At 40.3% G+C, this 23,513-nt stretch overlaps 1 protein-coding gene across 2 annotated transcripts in view; it reads left to right on the top strand.

The window, feature by feature from the left end:
* DOCK2 (dedicator of cytokinesis 2) overlaps positions 1–23,513 on the top strand; it is a 386,088-nt gene that overhangs the window by 119,600 nt on the left and 242,975 nt on the right. For both annotated transcript variants that reach the window (XM_072990261.2, XM_020780495.3), the window contains exon 26: positions 13,993–14,141. In XM_072990261.2, the coding sequence (XP_072846362.2) occupies positions 13,993–14,141 (149 nt within the window). The remainder of the gene's footprint in view (positions 1–13,992; positions 14,142–23,513) is intronic.

The following is a 23,513-nucleotide window of genomic DNA, read 5'->3' as shown; positions in this document are numbered from 1 at the left end:
AGATCAGCAAGTAGGGGAAAGCTTTTGTTTTTAACCTTCTCTTTGAAAAGTACTACGTGCCTCCAACCTGTGATGTTCGTCTGATTTATTCTAATTATGATTTAGGTCTACTGGGATTGTTCCATACAGAATGCTGAATGGCATTTCCACAACCGGCAGCACTTGTCAGAATAAAGCTTTTTTCAGAAAAAAAAAGAGAGAGAGACTCTACATTTTCTGGAAACAGGATGAGCTTGCTATTTTTGCGTGGTAGATGCTGACTACTTGGCATAATTGTTCTGCACAGATTTTAAGACCTTTGCTGAGAAAGTCATTTGCAAGTTACTAGCGCTAAAATTTATCAGGAATGTCACTTTCGGCCTTTTTGAGGAAAGAACTGAAAATAGGACTCTGTGTTTATAATGCTTAGCATTGGTGTTTTTGCATATTTGAAGTGCTTTGCATAGATTATTTTGTTGGATGCCAACTCCCATAAGTTGTAGTTAGCATGGCCAATGGCCAAGGATGCTGGCAAAGGCAAACCAGTCATAAGAACATAATAAGAGCCCTAATGGATCAAGTCAAGGGTCCATCTAGTCCAGCTTCCTGAATCTCACAGTGGTCCCACCGTGTGCAAGACAACAGGTATCCAGTTGTCTTGCACACGAGACAACTAGATACCTATCTCCTGATACCCCTCCTCTTCATCTGGCATTTTGAGCTATCTTCCTTTTAAGCCTGTAAAGTATACATCCCTATCATGGCTAGTAACCTTCAATGGACTTTTCCTCCAGGAATCTGTGGAGTTCCCCTTTAAAGGCATCTAGGCCAGATTCCATCACCACATCCTGTGGCAAGGAGTTCCACAGACCAACAACGTGCTTGGTAAAGAAATATTTTCTTTTGTCTGCTCTCCCTCTCCCAACATTCCATTTGAGTGCATGACCCCTGGTTCCGGTACTGTGTGAGAGGAAAAGAGCTTCCCTCTATCCACTTTATTCATCCCCTGCATAATTTTATACATCTCAATCATGTCCCCCTCAGGCTCCTTTTCTCTAGATCAGGGGTCAGGGAACTTTTTTACCTTTTACCCTCCCCCTCCCAAAAATTTATATACGCCAACATTACCCCCTTGATTTGAAAGGAAGGAAATAATACATTATTTGAATTCAAAATCTTATTGAATCTACACAAGCTGTGTACCGAACTAGCAGGATATACCATCAGTATCAATGGCTGCCAGGATATGTACCGAATTAGCAGGATGCACCACATTTAATAAAAATGTGCACCATTTTTGCTGGAAAACATTGCACACCAGCCATGGGATCATATAGGGAGTAGTAAGGTGTCCAACGTGCCTAGCAAGTTGCATTAAATTTTTGCTAGCTCGCAGAGGATTTAATCATCATCAATGGCTGCCAGAGTGCTGCTAGCAATGACGTGCTTGCTAGAGACAGCCAAGGAAGAGTTGGGGGGGGGCTTTTCCTACCACTTTAATCATTCTGTGTGCAAAAAAGAACAAACCAGGCTAAAGGTCATGTCACCCACCCTGGTGCCACAGCCCAACATCAAAGGACCAGTGCACTATTTTTTATCATCATCAATGAAAAACTCAGCAGTGGCCAGTGGATTGGAAAAGATCAGTCTACATCCCAATCCCAAAGAAGGGCAGTGCCGAAGAATCCTCCAACTACCATAAAATTGCACTCATTTCACACACTAGCAAGGTTACATTCAAAATCCTCCAAGGTAGATATGTGGACCAAGAACTCCCAGAAGTACAAGCTGGATTCTGAAGGGGTAGAAGAACTAGAGATAAAATTGCTAACATGCGCTGGATTATAGAGAAAGCCAGAGAGTTTATTTTATTTTATTTTATTTTATTTTGTTTTATTTTATTTTATTTTATTTTATTTTATTTTATTTATTTATTTATTTATTTATTTATTTATTTATTTATTTATTTATTTATTTATTTGATTTTTACCCCGCCCCTCTAGACCATGTTCCAGAAAAACATCTACTTCTGCTTCATTGACTATGCAAAAGCCTTTGTGGACCACAGCAAACTATGGCAAGTCCTTAAAGAAATGGGAGTGCCTGACCATCTTATCTATCTCCTGAGAAACCTATACATGGGACAGGAAGCAACAGTTAGAACTGGATATGGAACAAATGATTGTCAAAATTGGGAAAGGAGTACGACAAGGCTGTATATTGCCTCCCTGACTATTTAATTTATACGCAGAATACTGTACATCATGCGAAAAACTGGACTGGAGGAATCCCAAATTAAGATTGCTGGAAGAAATATCAACAACCTCCAATATGCAGATGATACCACTCTGATGGCAGAAAGTGAGGAGGAATTAAGGAACTGCTCTGCTCATTACCCACAGGATTTTCATTTTTATCCCATTTGGGGTAATTTACACCTATTCCCCCGACCACTGCTCTAGACTAAAGAGCCCCAAATGCTGCAGTCGTTCATGCAACTGGTGTCTGGGCCTTACAAGAATCCTACAGCTTAGGTCAATATTGTGATATTCAGCTGGGGAATACTGAGAGACAGAGTGGCATGATAGTCAAATTCTATCCAATCTGCTTATTATCATGTCCCCTCCCTCCATGGTTTTGTCCCCTTTATCTTAAAGCAGTTGTGATACTGATCTGCAGAGAATGGAAGAGATACAGTATAATCATTTTCTCCTATCCTTTGGTCCTCCAAAAACTCTCATTTAAACTTGAATTCGGAGAAAATTGCTCATCCGCATCAGTGGTGGGTTTCCTCTGAAAATCACAAATATAATCTTCAGGATTTTTCTGAGGAACACAGCAGGGGAGAAAAGTACTAAATTCTTTACAAGAGTCCTGATAATTGCCATCCCCTAATAATTCTATTTGCATTTTAAATGGTCCTGAATATTAAATGTAAAGTAATTTAATGTCAACATGCAGTTTATTACTGTCTGTATTTTTATCCTACCTTTCTGCTAAATAATATTAAAGGCAGCTAACAACATTTTTTCAATCAATCTATAAAAACAGGGCATTAATATTGTTGTAGTAAATGAAGCCATTTAAAATGCCAAAGTTGTATCTTCATATCCTTCCTAACAGCAGTAAGAGTTATAAATCTAGCTCTTATAAAAGCAATTCCCCACCCACAAGCATCTAAATTTCCTTTATAAGTAATTATAAAACATTTTTTCTTTACTTTGGGGAGAAGTCTGCCCACAAGGATCAGAAATTAAAAAAATGATTTTGGATTTTTGGGAGAATGGACTAAAAATTTAATTTGCCTTTTTGGTAATGAACACATCATTTCACTTAAATTGTCAAGAAGTGAAAGTATCCTGACAGCTCCGCATAGCAACCTTTTTAAAGATCTGTGGAAAATAACCGCAGCTGGTAGGGCCACATTTGTCAATATTACTCATACGTAAAGGACGGTCTTTTGAAACTGTATTTTATACTGATGAAATCTGCTGTTGTAAGCACAGTTTGGGTTTGGAACACTGAAATAGTGAATGTTCTTTTCATCTGAATGCTGTGTGAGGCATAAACAATTTCTTATATATCTATTTTATTTGTGACAGTATTTAAGGGGAAAAGCTGAGATTGCAGATACCAAGCTGATACTGAGATACAGTGGTGCCTCACATAACAATGTTAATTGGTTCCATTAAAAACATCGTTATGTGAAAACATCATTAAGCGAAACACCATTTCCCACAGGAATGCATTGAAAACCGGTTAATCCGTTCCAATAGGAGCCTATTCAACACATTTCAATGGTGAAAAACAAATCACCAAAATTCAAAAAGACTCAGAACAAAGCCAAATTACTTTAATGAAGGTTTTATTAGGTGCACTAACGATTCCAAGCATTTTAAACATTTTTAAACATTTTAGAATATTTTTAAAATAGCGAAAACAGGGCTGTCAAAAAAAAAGTTAAGCGAAACAGGGGACCTAAAACTGTCATCGTTAAGTGAAGCAAGGTCCCAAAACATCGTTATGCGAAAATCCCCCATAGGAAACATCATTAGGTGAGGCGGCAAAATTTCCAGCAAAGGCCATCGTTATGCGAATTCATTGTTGAGCAAGGCACTCGTTAAGCGAGGCATCACTGTACCTGGAACAAATGGTGGTTGCTTGGGATGTCCTTTCTCCACTTTCCACCCTCTGCCCTCCCCTTGGCTTGACCTCTGTTCTAATTAAGGTTTTGTAGACGAGGACTGTAGATTCTTGGCTGTTCCAACTAAGGCTTTTGGCTGTTGAATCAAGTAGAGAAGAACCTCTACATAGGTACAGAAGATCCTACAAGCCACATTTCTTTGTTTTCCAGTTTCATTTCTCTACAAATGGAGGGTGATGAAGCTGAAAAGAAGAGCTGAAAAGGAGCATAATAGAGTCCATGTGACTCTTCTTGATTTTTCCCAGGTTCCTGATTCACATGGAGAACCTCCGCAGATAGCATCACCCTCCTCATTGAAGAGAGTGAAGGGAATGGAGGAAGAGGGTCAGGGCTTGTGAGCTCTTCTCCAACCCCTTAAATGTACTTGCTCTAACGCTGACTGATGAGGACTTCACTGTTTTGGGACTTCAACAATTTGGGACAATCACTTCCATCCAGCGAAATGCAATGAGATTGCAGGATCCCAAAATGTCTGGAGGGCTAAGGGTCCCTCACCCTCTGAAAGCTCATGGCATACATGGGAATTATTATGCTTCATCACAGGACATTATATTCTTTATTTTCCTCTACCAATTTCAGTGCAGTGGCTGAACTGGCATTCAACCATGAAATGTAGAAGTGCAATAAGCAAAGCAAAAGCAAAGCATGCTGCATATATACCTCCCCATAGCACTTAAAGAACTCTCTGGGCAGTTTACAATTTAATTATGCAGACTAAACATGCACCCCCACACACCTCAGAAGGATGGACGGCTGAGTGAACTGGGACAGTCCCAAACTTTTTGCATTGCTGAGTCAACGAGGCATTTCTCACTTACTCCCCCAAATTAATGTGATCACTATGGAATGGCTCAGCTTGGAGTATGTGAATCCTTGCAAAGCAGGGTTGGGAGGATATTGTCAACTTTAAAGTCAAATGTGGATTGTTGAGCTGTCTCCCAACTATGCTTCTCCTCTACCCCTGCAAGAACTTGCTCCCACTTTTCTTTTTGTCACTTCTGTTCAGAGAAACTCACAGAGAAAAACAGTGATGAACATCGGGAAAGGAAAGCTGCTCATGCCTCTCACCTCTTCCCCTTTTTTTGTGATTGAGACATCTGTCGCTTTGCTCTGCTCTGCTTTGCTTTGGAGGAGTTTAGTGCCATCCAGTTCCAATAGCTGGGTTTACAAGCTCTCAAGATTAGTGTGGCCTTCGGTTGAGTAGTGAAAAGATGATGTAAGCAAATGGTCAACTGGAGCTGAATCAGTGGGTTGTGTAACATTTGCCCTGGGGCTCCTGTATATTTAATCAAACTGCATCATTAAAAAAAATAGTTCTTAAGATATGCGGCTAAAGGCAAAGATTCTCTCCACCTTATAGATTGCCATTGCAAACCCGAGTTCAAATATTCTGTGGAAATAATTATGTTAAAATGTGTTATGTACATCTATTTTGCATAACTAAAGTTTACAGAAGCTGACAGTGAAGTCAAATGTCACTAAATGCATACACAATGAACACACACGAAGAAACCTCAGGCAGTAAGCATTTCTGTGCTACAGAGATCAGCCTATTCTGTTTAAAAGTCTACCACTGGAATCACCTACATGTACAGCAAATCATCTGTTAAAATGTATTGCCGTGCCATTCTATAAGCAACTCTAGAGTATGTTCCATTTTTAAAATGAGTCTCACAGCTTTGTACTAGTACGTATACTTACAAAACAAAGCAAATCATACATTAGGAATTTTCATTAAAGGCACATTGCAGCCGTTCCTTTAATGAAGCTTGCTTTCAGTGCTGTTTGATCCTCAAAATTACTTAACCAAGAAATATCCTGAGCTTCATAATTTTGTTTTGGCCTAGAAAGTGTTGCAGCATTTATTAAAATTTCACTTCCTTTGGGAGGGAGTTACCAATAGCATTTTCTAGTATTTGACTTCATTTGCAACATACAGATTGAGCTGAGAGGGAGTAGTAGTTTAAGTACCACAAGATCCAAAGTCCTTTGCACCCATGTCAGATGTTTTGAGAGAGGCAAAAACCAGAGGCAAAAACTAGCTACAAAATGCTAGTAGCTCCCAAAGCTGAATATTTATTTTTTTCTCGAAGACTTTCACAGCTGGGATCCGATGTTTGTTGTAGGTTTTTTGGGCTCTACCCAGCCACAAGGCCTGGTGATTACTGCACACAAAAGACTAATGAATACCAATCCATCACAGTGACAGATTATCTCCCCCCCTTATCACAACAATACACCCGTAACAAAAAGCATCCTGAACACCATAATCACCCAATCTCCTGAAAAGGACAAAAGCTGATCCCACAGCTACACATACTCAACTATCTCACACACTACACCAGAACACAGACAAACTCCTGTCCTCTGATGATGCCAGCCACAGAGACTGGCAAAACGTTAGGAAGAAAAACCTCCAGAACATGACCAAACAGCCCAAAAAACCTACAGCAACCATTTATTATTTTATTTACCGTACTTCTGTACCGCCTTTATCCTGGCAGTGGGACTCCTCTTTGTCTCACTTGGGATGTAACTATAGTGACATTATCCCAGGCTGGATTAGGGCTAAACAGGATTGTTGAAGCTGGAAAATGGCTAACATGTTTGTATGAACTGTTGTTTCTGAAAAGTTATAACTTGATACCATAAAGGCTACTTGTAATTTTAGGAGTAACGTGTTACTAATACATTGGTTATGTTCACTTTAATTTTAAATGTAAAATAATGAAAAATGATAAAAATACATAAAAATAAAACAAAATCTGATATTTAAAAAAACATTTTGAGGAGTACCTATTATACCGAGAGTTATAATACATATTGTTAAGCTGAAAACACAAAAAATGTGGCATTGCTTGCTACTGCCTCTTCCCAAAGTAGCATCCTACAGGGTGTGTTGCTACGCAGGAATGTTGGAATCTGCCTTCCATGATTAATCCATGTGATCCAGAATTGTTGACAGTGATTGGCAGGATTTTTTCCCAAGCTCTACGTGTATAAACCTAAGAATGTCTGCAGTCAGAGAATATGCTCTGCCAAAGAGCTAAAGCTTTCCTTTTCCTTTTGGTGAGTTGTTTTTGAGTGCTATTTTAAAGAAGAAAGTTATTTTCCAGTTTTTTATGAACGGAGATTATGTGGAGCTGATCTTCTGGATTTGCAGTCTGTACCTTAAAGTACATTTTTACACAATCTCTTATGCAAGCCATCGCTCACTATAAATGGTTGACCACAATCCAAAAATCAATGTTTTGGGGTGGTAGAAGGGCACATTAAGACATGATTACATCTTAATAATGTCTACTATTATCTATAAACGTCCAGTAAAATGAATATGAGCAGCTGCACACATTGCAGTAACCATTAATATCAAGCCTTACTTTGTTAAATTAAAGGCTACAAAGATAATTATTATATTATTCTAGCGACAAAGATTAATATAGTAATTTGAATATTCGTTCATTTATGCTCTTGATTAATGGAAATGGATTGGTGTATGGATCGGTTTGCAATGTTCCATAAATAGCGGGAAATCCATCTTGCACAATTAGTGTATTTTCCTCTCTGTTGTGTCAGTTACTGTAAAGTCCAATTGTCTCTTAGGCAGAGCGCTCAAGCTTCTGCTTAGGTATGATAACTGAGTGACAGGAACAAATTACTGTTTTCTAATATGTGTTTGTGTGGGCGCGGTGCTCTGCTTTATCACGGTGGTAGGTTTTTAAGGCTGTGAATGAGATGCTGACATTGTTGTGTGTGTGTTTAGTCGTTTAGTCGTGTCCGACTCTTCGTGACCCCATGGACCAGAGCACGCCAGGCCCTCCTGTCTTCTACTGCCTCCCGGAGTTGTGTCAGGTTCATGTTGGTTGCTTCACAGACACTGTCCAGCCATCTCATCCTCGGTCGTCCCTTTCTCCTCTTGCCATCACACCTTCCTAACATCAAGGTTTTTTCCAAGGACTCTTTTCTTCTCATGAGATGGCCAAAGTACTGGAGCCTCAGCTTCAGGATCTGTCCTTCAAGTGAGCATTCAGGGTTGATTTCCTTTAGAACTGATAGGTTTGTTCTCCTTGCAGTCCAGGGGATTCTCAAGAGCCTCCTCCAGCACCACAATTCAAAGGCATCAATTCTTCGGCGGTCTGCTTTCTTTATGGTCCAGCTCTCACTTCCATACATCACGACAGGAAAAACCATAGCTTTGACTATTCGGACTTTTGTTGGCAAGGTGATGTCTCTGCTTTTCAAGATGCTGTCAAGATTTGTCATCGCTTTCCTCCCAAGAAGAAGGCGCCTTTTAATTTCAGGGCTGCTGTCTCCATCTGCAGTGATCATGGAGCCCAGGAAGATAAAATTTGACACTGCCTCCATATCTTCCCCTTCTATTTCCCAGGAGGTGATGGGACCAGTGGCCATGATCTTAGTTTTTTTGATGTTGAGTTTCAGACCGTTTTTTGCACTCTCCTCTTTCACTCTCATTACAAGGTTCTTTAATTCCTCCTCACTTTCTGCCATCAGAGTGGTATCATCTGCATATCTGAGATTGTTGATATTTCTTCCGGCAATCTTAATTCCGGCTTGGGTTTCTTCCAGTCCAGCCTTCCGCATGATGTATTCTGCATATAAGTTAAATAAGCTGGGGGACAATATACAGCCTTGCCGTACTCCTTTCCCAATTTTGAACCACTCAGTTGTTCCATGACCAGTTCTAACTGTTGCTTCCTGTCCCACATATAGGTTTCTCAGGAGACAGATAAAGTGGTCAGGCACTCCCATTTCTTTAAGAACTTGCCATAGTTTGCTGTGGTCCACACAGTCAAAGGCTTTCGCATAGTCAATGAAGCAGAAGTAGATATTTTTCTGGAACTCTCTGGCTTTCTCCATAATCCAGCGCAAGTTAGCAATTTGGTCTCGAGTTCCTCTGCCTCTTCGGAATCCAGCTTGTACTTCTGGGAGTTCTCGGTCCACATACTGCTGAAGCCTACCTTGCAGGATTTTGAGCATAACCTTGCTAGCGTGCGAAATGAGTGCAGTTGTACGGTAGTTGGAGCATTCTTTGGCACTGCCTTTCTTTGGGATTGGGATGTAGACTGATCTTTTCCAATCCTCTGGCCACTGTTGAGTTTTCCAAACTTGCTGGCATATTGAATGTAGCACCTTAACAGCATCATCTTTCAAGATTTTAAATAGTTCAACTGGAATGCCATCACCTCCACTGGCCTTGTTGTTAGCCAGGCTTTCTAAGGCCCACTTGACTTCGCTCTCCAGGATGTCTGGCTCAAGGTCAGCAACTACATTGTCTGGGTTTTCCGGGATATCCAAATCTTTCTGATATAATTCCTCTGTGTATTCTTGCCACCTCTTCTTGACGTCTTCTGCTTCTGTTAGGTCCCTCCCATTTTTGTCTTTTATCATGTTCATCTTTGCGCAAAATGTTCCTCTAATATGTCCAATTTTCCTGAACAGATCTCTGGTCTTTCCTTTTCTGTTATCTTCCTCTATTTCTTTGCATTGTTCATTTAAGAAGGCCCTCTTGTCTCTCCTTGCTATTCTTTGGAAGTCTGAATTCAAGTTTCTGTAACTTTCCCTATCTCCCTTGCATTTTGCTTCCCTTCTCCTCTCTGCTATTTCTAAGGCCTCGTTGGACAGCCACTTTGCTTTCTTGCATTTCCTTTTCTTTGGGATGGTTTTCGTTGCTGCCTCCTGGACAATGTTACGAGCCTCTATCCAAAGTTCTTCAGGCACTCTGTCCACCAAATCTAGTTCCTTAAATCTGTTCTTTACTTCCACTGTGTATTCATAAGGGATTTGGTTTAGATTATACCTGAGTGGCCCAGTGGTTTTTCCTAATCTCTTCAGTCTAAGCTTGAATTTTGCTATGAGAAGCTGATGATCAGAGCCGCAGTCAGCTCCAGGTCTTGTTTTTGCTGACTGTATAGAGCTTCTCCATCTTTGGCTGCAGAGAATATAATCAATCTGATTTCGATATTGCCCATCTGGTGATTTCCATGTATAGAGTCGCCTCTTGTGTTGTTGGAAAAGAGTGTTTGTGATGACCAGCTTATTCTCTTGACAAAACTCTATTAGCCTTTGTCCTGCTTCGTTCTGAACTCCAAGGCCAAACTTCCCTGTTGTTCCTTTTATCTCTTGGCTCCCTACTTTAGCATTCCAGTCCCCTAGAATGAGAAGAACATCTTTCTTTGGTGTCAGTTCTAGAAGGTGTTGTAAATCTTCATAGAATTGTTCAATTTCAGTCTCCTCAGCAATGCTGGTTGGTGCATAAACTTGGATTATTGTGATGTTGAATGGTCTGCCTTGGATTCGTATTGACATCATTCTATCATTTTTGAGATTGTATCCCATTACAGCTTTTCCCACTCTTTTGTTGACTATGAGGGCTACTCCATTCCTTCTACGGGATTCTTGCCCACAATAGTAGATATGATAATCATCTGAGCTGAATTCGCCCATTCCTGTCCATTTTAGTTCACTGATGCCCAGGATGTCGATGTTTATTCTTGCCATCTCCTGTTTGACCACCTCCAGCTTCCCAATGTTCATAGATCTTACATTCCAGGTTCCTATGCAGTATTTTTCTTTGCAGCATTGGATTTTCCTTTCACTTCCAGGCACGTCCACAGCTGAGCGTCCTTTCGGCTTTGGCCCAACCACTTCATTAGCTCTGGAGCTACTTGTACTTGTCCTCCGCTCTTCCTCAGTAGCATGTTGGACGCCTTCCGACCTGAGGGGCCCATCTTCCAGCGTCATATCTTTTAGCCTTTTGTTTCTGATCATGGGGCGTTCTTGGCAAAGATACTGGAGTGGCTTGCCATTTCCTACTCCAGGTGGATTGCGTTTAGTCGGAACTCTCCACTATGTCCTGTCCGTCTTGGGTGTCCCTGCATGGCATAGCCCATAGTTTCTCTGAGTTACTCAAGCCCCTTCGCCACGACAAGGCAGCAATCCATGAAGAAGGCTGACATTGTTAGTATTCAAGATGTGACGGGAGGAAACTAGAAGAACTGTGATTTCTTTCCTGCTGTTGTTTTCTATTTGGTTCTGAAAGAGATTCAGAGAATTGGAATGGTTTAGTAAAAAGGTTTAGAGAGGGTATAGAAGCCCAGTATGGCATTCTGCTTTGGGCTAGAACAGTAAGAATCTCAGAGAAAGACCCCTCTCTCCAGTGATCATCATAGGGCACCAGTGAGATACCTTCAGCTGCCATTCAGCGGTGTCTCAGGGCATCAGCTTCTCAAGCGTTCTTGCCTTGTGCTACGGGCTAGACAGTTTCCCATCAGCTTCTACATAGGCATTTTAATTGCTGTGTATGTATTAATTTGTACATGCTGTTTCAGTCCTTGTCTTCACTCAGTAACATTTTCGGCTCCATATTGATACAAACATTTACTGTCTTGGCTGCATAATTGCACCCAATCCATCTTCTCTCACCTTGTATTAAGGAAAAGTCACAAGCAGGAAAAACAACAATTGAGAACTTGGACAGCTGCCAGGAACTCCCTATTCATTGGTCACAGAACAAATGCATGTTATTCTTGGCACAAATATATTCTCCCCCAGAGATGTTCAAACTGGGCACTGTAAAATGTTATTTTCATATATTTTTTAGCCCTAAGACAGTAACAGGGCAATAAATTCCAAAAATAAATAATTAAAAAAGAGGTTTCCATAGATCTATCAATTCACCCAAATAAACTGAATCTATCCACAAGGGATGTCAAGGCAAAGTTATTTAAAATAAATTTTTTAAAACAAAAAGTAAGGCTTCAGGTTATGTACTAAATTGTGCTTGCTAAGAATATCTCAATTATTGATGTCAGTGGTTGGGATTTACAGAGAATGGATTTAAGGGTTGGATTTAAGTGCTTATGAACAGCCACCAGTCATTCCGGAACAGCGAACACAATTAACCAGACTTTATCAGCTTTTGCACATTGATCTCAGAAGTGGGAAGATATGCGCATGTGCGCGCACCTCCCATATCTGCCATAGCAACCTTCTGCTGTAGCCCCATACCTTATCTCATGCCATTCTGAAAAGTCCACCATTCCTCAAGAAGATCATTGTTTTTAGGGTGCAAGAGACTGCATTGGGATCAAGAGAGCAGGGAGACTCTTATGTATGTGCATAACCCACCCACACACCCACACACGTACATATCTGGATCTGATTCCTTTATGTGTACTTCCTTCACCAAGTTTTCACACTCTATTTATTCAACCCACCCCAGATTATGACCAATTTCTGTGGTCATTCCAGCTTTACACTCTTTGCCAGTGCTGGAAGTCATTGGGTGCAACTCAGCTTACACTGAGCAAGACACATGTCTTCGCTTGGGAAAGAATAGATTTAGAAAAGAAGGATTTCCTCAGGTTTCCTAGACTGTCTTTTATTCCACCTACACTGATATTCCTACAGTTCATTATGTCAATTCCTTCTCACATTTCCTTCTTGACCCTCTCTGTAAGAGGACAGAGGGGACATCCTGCCTTTGTTCTTCAGAAATGAGGGGGCGCTGCTGATGGGCAAGTCATTCCTTCATTCACCCTACTCCATATCTTGCCCTGTCTGTGAATATGCCTGTAGGCAATCTCATACATACCTTTCCTGTCCTAACATCTGGATGTTAGAAATTGGAAGAGTCCCTTGCAAGCAAATTCACTACAGTCATTTCACAGAATAATTAGAATTAGTGAAATAAAACTGTATTCTTCCTATAGCAAACCTCTTTTGACTGGTGGATTGCCTGCTCATACACTAGTTGTACATGCTGAGAAACTTTGGAAAAGCATAGTTTCGTATTAAGAAATAACAAATTTGAATGGAAACACATGTCTTCTCCAGGGTTTTCTTGTCAAGCCTTTTCATGTCATTACGTATATTTTGTTGATTATAGGTTCCCCATCATAAAAGAGGGTTTGTTTGTTTTTTGTGGAAGGGGAGGCACTTTCTTTTGGATAGTGAAGACAGAATTTTTTGAGATGTAACAATATTCAGACAGGAGTAGAAGGCTGACAAATGATCATCCCTTTCTGTGGAACAGTGATATCTGGTCATGTTTTGAGCAGCTGGGTTTCTGACTTCATTCCTGAGTTACTGTTTTGTTTTGTTGGTTCTCTTTTTCTTTCCCAAAATTTGAGATTGTGTGGAAGTACATACAGCATATGCCTAATAGGTACTGTTACTGTTCTAGAGATTATGCATGTAGCATCCTGAATGCAAATGAAGGCAGAAAATAGCTCAACTTAATAATAGGCAGTAATTCTTTGTCAAATGGATCTTCAGCTTAGTTATTCCTGCCATTTGGTTTAATTACTTTGCTTTGATTTACTGTAAAACACATGCAAATCTCACAATTTAATGCACATTTTGCTGCCTTGATGGCTGTGGGTCACATATTCATCTTCTCCCATAAGGAAATTTTATTGGAAGATGAAAAGTAGAGTTTAAAGAAGTTAGTTTGGAAGGAAGATGTTTATTATCTGCAAGGCCCTACAAGTGTTGCATTCTATTCAAATGGATTCAATCAGTCAGCAAGTTCTGAGGACTGGAGATGTGTGGTTATTTTAACCATGAACTGAATGTAGATGCTTAACTAATTAATTTATCTCAGAATGAATGCATTTCTGCACAACTACATTAGCAAAATGTTAGGGGATCAAAGCATAGACTCCAAATGCAAAAAGACTGCAATTAAGGATAGTGGAGGCAGGGAGGCTTCTCCTGTAAACTTCTGCAGAAAGTTGCATATAACCTCCTCTTGAACAACCTCTTGAACAACCAGTTATTACTTTCAGAGTGCAGAGACATTCTGCTCCCTGTCATTACCAAAGAACTGAAGGAGCTCCTGGATCCGACAGAAGAGACACCGACACAACTCCTAGGGAAGAAGAATTGCATTGAATTACTCAACAGCATCCTGGAGGTTCTCAGCTGTCAAGATGCAGTGAGTATTGATGAGGACAATGATTCTGTAGTTGGTTCCAGTTGGTTGTAAGCTTGTTCTAATTAAATTGTAAAATATTGATGTTGATGACTTTCATTTACATTCTAAATATAACAGGCCCCTGACAGATTGAACTAGTTCTCATAGTCTTCAGTATGAGAATAGATACAGAGTGCACATTCTCCTGTCCTGATTTTCTGGTCCATTTGTCTTGACATGTCATCAATCCTAAAAGAACTTTCTTTTACTAAAGCCAAAGACATCAAACTGTTTTATTACAGTGTATCATTAATAGTAAACTAGTAAACCATGTTCTGAAAATCAAGAGTCATGTTGTGGCCTCCCTTCTTCCTTGTTGCTGTGATTAAGTCTAGAAATGGGCATGATCCAGAGTTGTTGGAGCATGCTGGATTGTCATCACAACACCACAGGTGCCATGCATCCCCCTCCCCCAGGCTGGATTCCTCCATTCACGAGGAGGCACACACTCCTCTTCAGACATTTGACCAATCATGGTATTTATTTATTTATTTATTCATTTATTTATTTGATTTATACCCCGCCTATCTGGACCAATGGACCACTCTAGGCGGCTTCCAATATAAAATTAAACAATAAACTGCAACAGATACATGGCTAATACAAAACAACTAGAATAAACTAAAAAATAGGAAAATAAGAAGAAGAAAATCAAGAATTGGCTGGAGGGAAGGCCTGAATAAATAACCATGTTTTTAATTGGGTTTTGAAGATGCCCAGTGTAGGGGCCACGCGAATTCCTGGAGGGAGATTGTTCCAAAGGCGAGGAGCCACCGCCGAGAAGGCCCGGTTTCGTGTCTTCTCCTTCCGGGCCTCTCTCGGCGTCAGGCTCCTCAGCCTCACCTCCTGACTCGCGCGGGTGATCCGGGTAGACCTTGGTGGAAGTAGGCGTTCCGCCAAGTATCGAGGTCCTAAACCGTTTAGGGCCTTATAAGTAAGCATTAGAACTTTGAAGTTGACGCGGAAACAGATGGGCAGCCAATGCAATGCGGCCAGCGTAGGAGAAATATGATGGTGTTTTTTCACTCCAGTCTTCTCCACCTCCTCCAGCAGCAGGCCACTCAAAGGTTCCATAGCTGCTGGAGGAAGAAGAGAAAGAAAGTCTGTACTCCTTCTGTGACTGGTCAAACATCCAAAGAGGAGTGTGCACCGCCTCGTGAGTGGGGAGATCTAGCCGGGGTGGGGTGGGAGAAGGGAATGCACAGCACCTCTGATGTTGTGACAATCCAGTATGATCCAATGATGCAGGATTGTGCCCATTTCTAGTTAAGGCTAACTAAGATTGCCTGCAATTTTGAGGAATGCTGGTTATGCTTAAACCACAGTAAGTGACAGGATAGATATAGTTTGCTCCAATAATTTAAGCAAATAGAGCAATGAGAATGTGTGAATGACAAGTGTAGAAGTTGACAGGACATTCTTGATATCCAATCATTGATTATATCAAAAGTTGGGGACATCGCCGTTTTTGCATTATATAGTTTATGCACAAAGGTTCCTGTGTCAGATTCACTGCCTTAGTTGATGTAAGCTGTTGTAGGCTGCAGCCACACAAGGTTCAGGATCTGATGAAGTGGACCAAAGATCACTAAAGTTCATTCCAAGTAAACCATCTGTCTTTAAGAGACAAGACTTTCTGGTAGCTTTTGCTGCAGTAGATTAACATAACCCTCCCTCCCTCCCTCCCTCTTTCTTTCTTTCTTTCTTTCTTTCTTTGAACTGCATAAAGAGATTTGTGCAAATTCACAAGTCAACGCCTAGGATTTATTTGAAGAGCTCAAGGCCTAGTGTTTTCAAATAAAGCTTAATTGTAGTTTGAAATGTCTGTTATGAAAACAACAAAAAATTCTTTCCCATATTGTTGTAATACACCTGCAAGGTTAATACAGTTAGGCTAAATTAGGACCATATGCCAGGTGTGTGGAATCCAACTGAGGAACATGATGGATGAGGTGCTCTGCTAGTTCCCACTGCTCTGACTATGGTTCTAAAAATGGGAACGAGACATAGTCAGTTAACAGTTGAGTCTTATGGATGTTTACTTATGCATCCTTCTAAGTCCCATGATAAAAGCTTTCAAGAGTTCATGGGCTGTGACACCTCAGTTAAATTATAATGCTATCGCACCACTTTGTAGAAAAACAAGAATTATGTTGGATTTTACATGAACCTGTTATATTTCCCCCTCTTTTCATGAAATTCTGCAGCTGTGTTCATTTTCCATGTTTATACATTCATTTGTTGCAACCAGAGGAAGCCTATAACTCTAACTGTAATTGACTTATGCGGCCATAATGTTTCCTTGGCATCTCAAGTAGAGTTGTTTAAGATGCATAGGACTTTCACATTTTGTCTCTTTCTGCCACATAGCCTTTACCACACAGGACATGGAATCAATGTTTCCTTTTATCATGTTTGACAATGTGTGTTTGTGATAATGCTAAGTTGGCTGGCTTTTATCCTTTCAGTGTGAAAAATTCCCCAATAAGCTAAAACTTTACAATCATCTGATTCTGTTCTGACTTTGCCTCCTTCAAGGAACGCTTAGTTGTCCTCAGTTGTTTTGAAAAGATGCTACCATTTCCACAAAGAGCTACTTACTGTTACATATTTCATATATTACATTGCAAAATTCACTCTCAGTTTAATACAATTTAATTTAATCCCACTGTTTGTTTTTCTGAAAAGTAATTCTTGTGTGCCGAATTTAAAACCAGTACATGGGGATCCCAAATATTAGTGTCATGTTTGGCACAGGAATGGGGAATATGGAGCTCCAGATGTTGCTACAACTACTATGATTCAAATGTAGACTTGCTTACAAGTTTGGATCCATGGAAACTTTTGCCAGTGAACATCTGGAGGGCCATATGTTCCCACTCCTGCTCTATTATCCCAGGCTGTAGACAGAGAGTAGCTTTTTCTGCATACAGAGCTTTTGCTTTCTGTGCTGTGATTGCTACATAATGGGAAGTTGTGCATCTCTTTCATAAGTTAGTGCTCTTCTGGCCAGCAACTTGCAGTAGGAAACAGAAGGGTATCCACTCACAAATTATTCCTATCTAAATGGTCTTATATTTATTTGTTTGTTTAACTAATATGCCACCCACTCTACTCCTATTGTATTGTAAAATACATCAAAAAGATAAAACAATTAAAATACAATTAAAATATATACTCTAAAAATTGATATCAGGACCCACAGTTGATATTATTTCAATTAGAAGCCTTCTTTAACCTGGCACCGGAATGTCATCTGCATCGGCGCCAGACGAATCTCACCCGGGAGGGCATTCTATAGTCTGGGGGCAGCTGCCGAAAAGGCCCTTTGTCTACAAGCCATCCGTCTTACCTCCTTGACAGACGGCTCTTTCAAAAGGGCACCTTGGCTATTTTAGAAATAGAAGGTTCCTAAACTATGAGGTGTCCAGTTGGAAAAGCTCTAAACCAGTGGTTTCCAACTTTGGGTCCTCAGAGGATCTTAGACTAAAACTCCCGGAAGCTCTCACCACTAGGTGTGCTGGCCATGATTTCTGGAAGTTGTAGTTCAAGAACATCTGGGTGCCCAAGGCTGGGAACCACTGCTCTAAACAAGCAGCCTCCCATAACAGATCACATACTATTAACGAAGTCCATGCAAAAAGAAGAGGGAAGAGCATAGCTAGTATATAATGTTGGAATGGTTGTAGGAGGAGCCCGCTGTGGGAAAGAAGGAGCCAAACAAACAGGGAGACCAACCCCCACCAAGCTGTTGGAAGAGGCAACATTGTTTCTTCTCTCTCTCTAATGCTGCCAGGTGGAATGGCCACTAATGAAGCTGATTTTGTGAGAGGAAGAGGCCAAAAAGTAATTGGTCCCAGCTGAGAGATGCTGTCTTGCCTCTCCTTCTGAGGCAACTGATTGGACTGGCTGCTGAGCATGGCAATTTTGGGAGGTCAATTAGATATTTACCACACACTACAAGATACAGGTCATGTTGTCTGAGCTTCTGGGACTTGTTATAAAAAAAAAGAAAAACATTTCTAAGCTTTGTGTGAATTTCAGGAAAAGCTCCCTGGGCATGTCATCATAATTACACAAAGTTCTCCTTGACTTTCTCATGGGATCTCTCTCTGTGTATATAGAACTGCTGGTGTACGATGGCTTGTTGTTTTTATGTGTCATCAAGTCCATTGCAACTTATGGGAACCCTAATAGGGTTTTTCAAAGGTGTGTGAGAGATTCATGCTGTAGTTTACCATGGGCATCTCTCTGTGAGTTTCTGTGGCTGATTTGAGATTTGAATCCAAGCTTCCTAAATCCTAGTAAGATACCCTTTCTAATTAACCATAGTGGGTTTGGTATTGTTTTTGTAGATTTTATTAAGGGCTTGGCTACATGGCTTTGCTGGAACAGGCTGGAACAGGTGTGTGCTAAAAAGGGTTGCTAGGAGGTCTGATATGCCGTTTGGTGCAATCCTTACAGTCAAATAGCATACAAACCTCAAGCAATTCGATTTGGTCTGCACCAGCCCACTGTCAATTTGCCAGTATCATGAAGTGGCTTGAAAACAGAGCCTCTATAGGATATTACCACTTCCTTGGCTCCATGGAATGGTCAAAGAGGTGAAATTTTTTTAAAGTATGTTAGGGCAACACATACTGTATGCACTGTATCACTTGAAAAAATTAAAAGTGAAATAGAAAACATCCTTCAAGAAGTGAGAGGAGACAGGCGGGAGCAATGAGGAGAATTTTTGTTTGCTTTTTTTCTTAAATGTTCCATGTATTCAGCCCCTATCACTCACTGTGCATCTTCTGAATCTTAATACCTTTTCATCTTGTTCTGAAATTATAGATATATGTATGGCTGGTCCATTATTTATGTATATATTAAAGTAGTGCTTTGTTAGATATTCCCCCAGAGAAATTCATTTCCCTGTATAGATACTGTACCATCTCCATTGGGAAAGCATCTATGCCTTGAGTACTGGTACGCCCACATCATACTGACTCTTTTCCAGAACTGAAATGCTGGCCCTGAATTGTTGGACAAAATTCAGTTCTTATTCCCAGCTAAAGTAGATCTGTTGAACCATATGGGGCGCACATATATGTTGACTTATCCAAGTCCTATTGAGTCAATGCCCCCATATAGTTCTTTTATGTTTTTAAAGCTCAGTTGGAAATCAAACTTTTTAACAAAATACAAGATCTAACCTAATTAGTCAGCATCCACGGTGAAGGATTCTTTTGGGAGAGTACAACATCTAATTAAAGATCTTTTATGAGATCTCGGAGCAAGAGATACTTGCTAGGTTTATGAAGACAGAGGGTGGGGAGGGAGAGCTTCTAAGGGAAAAAAACTGTCAGAACTCAGCAACAGTTTATGACAAGCCCTCTGAAAATGCCAGGTCTGCCAAAAAAAGTGAACTGGGAAATTTGCCAAACATCCAGATGCTGCCTTTGGAAAGAGAGGTACCCCACTGTGGCATCTGGCACCGTAACTGCTGATCAAAGAGAGGGTGAAGTTTAGTATGTCTAGGAAGATAAAAAGTAGGGGCATAGTCATTATCTGTAAGTTTTAACAACATCAGGAAAATAGAAAAAGCTAATGGTGTTACGTGTTTATTCTTAATTAGACTTGGCAAAGCATTTGTTTGGCATTTTAAGATATTGAGATGTGCTTAAGAACTAGCCTATTTAATTTTTGCATTGGAGGAAGCTGGTTTTAAATATGTGTGGAAGAATTACAGGCCCATGAAGTTTAATGAACTATTGAGCCTACAGTGTGGATGTATCGCTGCAAATTAAGTTAGAAGCTATTATAAGGACTTAGCAATGGATTGCTCTGCTAGAGAGTTTTCATAGGCAACATCCTCAGTTTGTTCAAGAAGTAAACAGAGATCATATAGACATTGAAATAAGATGGATAATTAACCAAATAGAAGCCAATTTAGATTTTTGTGGAACATATTTATCTCTCTTACAACTGGAGAAAAAATTAACACTTAAATTCGGAGATTCCATTGCTCCTCTTTTCTCAACTCAGATGTACTGGGTTTTAAATTCCATCAGTGACTTTGCTGACTGGGAATGATAGGAGTTTTGTCTAGTACATCCAGGGGTGGCAGGTTGGCAGAGGTTGACATAGTTATTTGAATGTGAGGTCACCCTAATCCTGAAAACATGTACTGCTCAGATCTCAGGGAGGAAATGAGATCCCAGGCAATTCTGAGAATGGAGCTTTATGTAAGTTTTCTACACATAAAGGAGTGCAAACAAATACTCTAATTACAATGGAATCCCCATCCCTTGCAAAATAATCTGCATCCAAGCCATGCCTCTGGACCTCTTTCCAAGTGCTACCCTGGAAAGAACTGTAGGGAGACAAGAAATGTAAATCACTTGTGCTTCCCCTCTGGCCCATTTGAAGCCCCTCCAAGCCAGGTGAGAATAGAGGGCAGCCAGATCCAATGCCGGCAGCTGAACATCTGAATATAATCTGTAAAAGAGACCATTAAACACAAATGTGAAAACGTTGACAGAGCATGAGACAGAAATACAGCACGAAGCCACACAGAAGAGTATCTCCCTAGATTCTGTATACTGTAATGCAGTCCTTAAGAAACTATTTCTAATCATTTTATTGCACTTGGAAATGTCTCACCTTGAATATAGTAGCTCTCATACCCCTGGAGATAGCAATGTGCCAACGGTAAGATTGTCAATTCTTCAGGCTTTTTTTTAAAATGAAGAATTAAGGTATTTCACCCAGATCTGACAGTCTTCTCATGGCATCACAAGGAGATATTTATAAGTTTGAGTCTTCGGTATTTCTTCCAGCTCCAAATCTGGATTGCTTGTATCACTATTCACTTAATCGATTAAAACAGTGGCATGTGTGTTATGTTGCAAATCGAAGAGCTAAGGGCTTGGACAAATAACCTCAGTTTTTTAAAATTCAGAGAAATGAAAAGAAATTATTTGCTTTTTTCCTACTAAGCAAGTTGTAATGTGTAGTCATATTCTGTCTATGCAGGCATCTTGAGGCTACTTTTTGGTCAATTCCCCCCCTCCTCCACAATTGAGCCTTGTGGCACAGTGGTTAAAATGCTGTACTGCAGCTAAAACTGTGCTCATAACCTGGGGTTCAAATCCCAGGTAGCCGGCTCAAGGTTGACTCAGCCTTCCATCCTTCCGAGGTCGGTAAAATGAGTACCCAGCTTGCTGGGGGGGCAATGTGTAGCCTGTATAATTAAAATTGTAAACCGCCCGGAGAGTGCTTGTAGCGCTATGGGGCAGTATATAAGTCCAATAAATAAATAAATAAATAAATAAATAGATAGATAGATAGATAGATAGATAGATAGATAGATAGATAGATAGATAGATAGATAGATAGATAGATAGATAGATAGATAGATAGATAATATGGATTTCATTGAAATTAAAAGTAGTGTTCTGTTTAGCTACATCCTTTAATGAATTACAAACTAGATTTAAAATGTTGGTCAGAATCCTGTTGGTGATTTATACTATTTGGTCGAGTAGACCAGATAGGTGGGGTATAAACAAACAAACAAACAAACAAACACTTGTGTAAACTGGAACTGCATTACTCACTGCAGTTAAATGCTACTAACTAATCAGGTGATGATCATATTATGAGGTATATGCCCAGTTATATAACTGGTACATGCCTAGTAATATGACCCAGGCCTGGTTAATTAGCAAAGATTTCCTGTGGTGACTCACACAGGCATAAATTGGTAACAGAATTCTGACCACTAATCATTAGCACAGCTTGAGCAGATTATGTAGAAGTATCATTTCCAAAAAAGCTATAGTTGACTTTGTACAAAGCATACAGAAACCAACATATAGCCCTAAGCAACATAATCTGCCCTAGGATACATGACATACCCTTTTCATGAGAAAACAAAAAGCTATTCCAGCATGGGAGTATTCTGTAGAAACCTTTCCTTATTGGAGTAGACCCAGAGTAAAGGAAAGTGAAGGAAAATTAGTAGAAATCAGGGAAACTTTAATTCGAATCCTATACTTCCTCAAATATTACTCTTGCATTACGCTCTCCACCCCCTATAATAGTAGAGCAACAAGAGGCAAAATACAAAAGATACTTTCTTGAATATTGATTGAGTATATGGGGGGGGGGAGAGACTGTTTCCCATCTACATATATAACAAATTGCAGCCATGCTGCTAGATAAGATGCAGAAAGAATACAACTCCAGGAGTATATGTGCTCCGAAAGGGAAAGACAGATCTCCATCAGGTGTCCTAATGGCTGTAGAAGAGCATGGAGACAAATTTGGACATTTTGGTTGAAGGGAGAACTCTAAATATACCTCCCATTAAGCAGTGGTCCCCAACCTTTTCCCAACTGTGGACCGGTGGAGGGGAGTGTGGCATGCCTACGTGGGGGCAGAGCTAGCTCACACGCAAGTGCACATGCATATCATGCTCTTTGCACGCGCACAACAGCACTTGCAGGGGGGCATTTGCAGGGGGTAGGAGATCTGGGTCCACAACCCGGTCCTGTATAGGCCGTGGACCACAGCCAGGTCGTGGACCAGGGGTTGGGGACCTCTACCATAAAGGTTAATACATGTACCAGAGTAGATGAAGGACATTTTTGCACATGGATGCCGCTGGTGGAATCTTGTTGAAATTTTTCACAATCAGTAGGTAGGCAAGGGAGTTTCCAGGCTATCTCTCACAATATCTGTCTCTACCGTTCCCTTAACTCTTGTTTTCATAGCAGTTACTGTGCTTTCTGCTTTCCTGTCATGAGTACATAAGACTGAACTCCATAACGCTGGTAAAACATGTTTGGTGTACCCATGGCATGGTATTGCAGAATCATAGATAACCCTTTTTAAAATTGTGTTTAAAGGCCTGTGGTGAGAAATGCACTTATTTTGAATTACATTGTGCCCTTCATGAAAGACAAAGCTAGAAACTCTTTTAAAAACAAGTTTTTTCCATAACAGATATTCAGGCAGTAGCTGAGACTAAAGGTGACATTCAAATACATTTGGAGAACTGCGTGGGGAAGCTTTCAACCTAGCAATATGCATGAGAGAATGAAAAGTTAGCTTGATTTGAGTAATTCCTCTGAAAACTGCTACGTCTGGTAGAAAGAAACCAGTGATTCATCACATAATACAGAGATATGGTGCCACATAAAAAGCAGGAATTGTACTTTTTATAATACATACTCTGGAAGGCCTATGCGGTATTGTTCATGCTAAATAGCCCTGAGACTTAGCCGTTGGCAATTCTTGTGGTGTGACTGCTGCAAGAACTGAACATTAGACTCCATGAACTCT

Source organism: Pogona vitticeps, chromosome 2, assembly GCF_051106095.1.
Source record: "Pogona vitticeps strain Pit_001003342236 chromosome 2, PviZW2.1, whole genome shotgun sequence".
NCBI lineage: Eukaryota > Metazoa > Chordata > Lepidosauria > Squamata > Agamidae > Pogona > Pogona vitticeps.
Note: the sequence above shows the minus strand (reverse complement) of the source record. Positions and strands in the feature narration are given on the sequence as shown.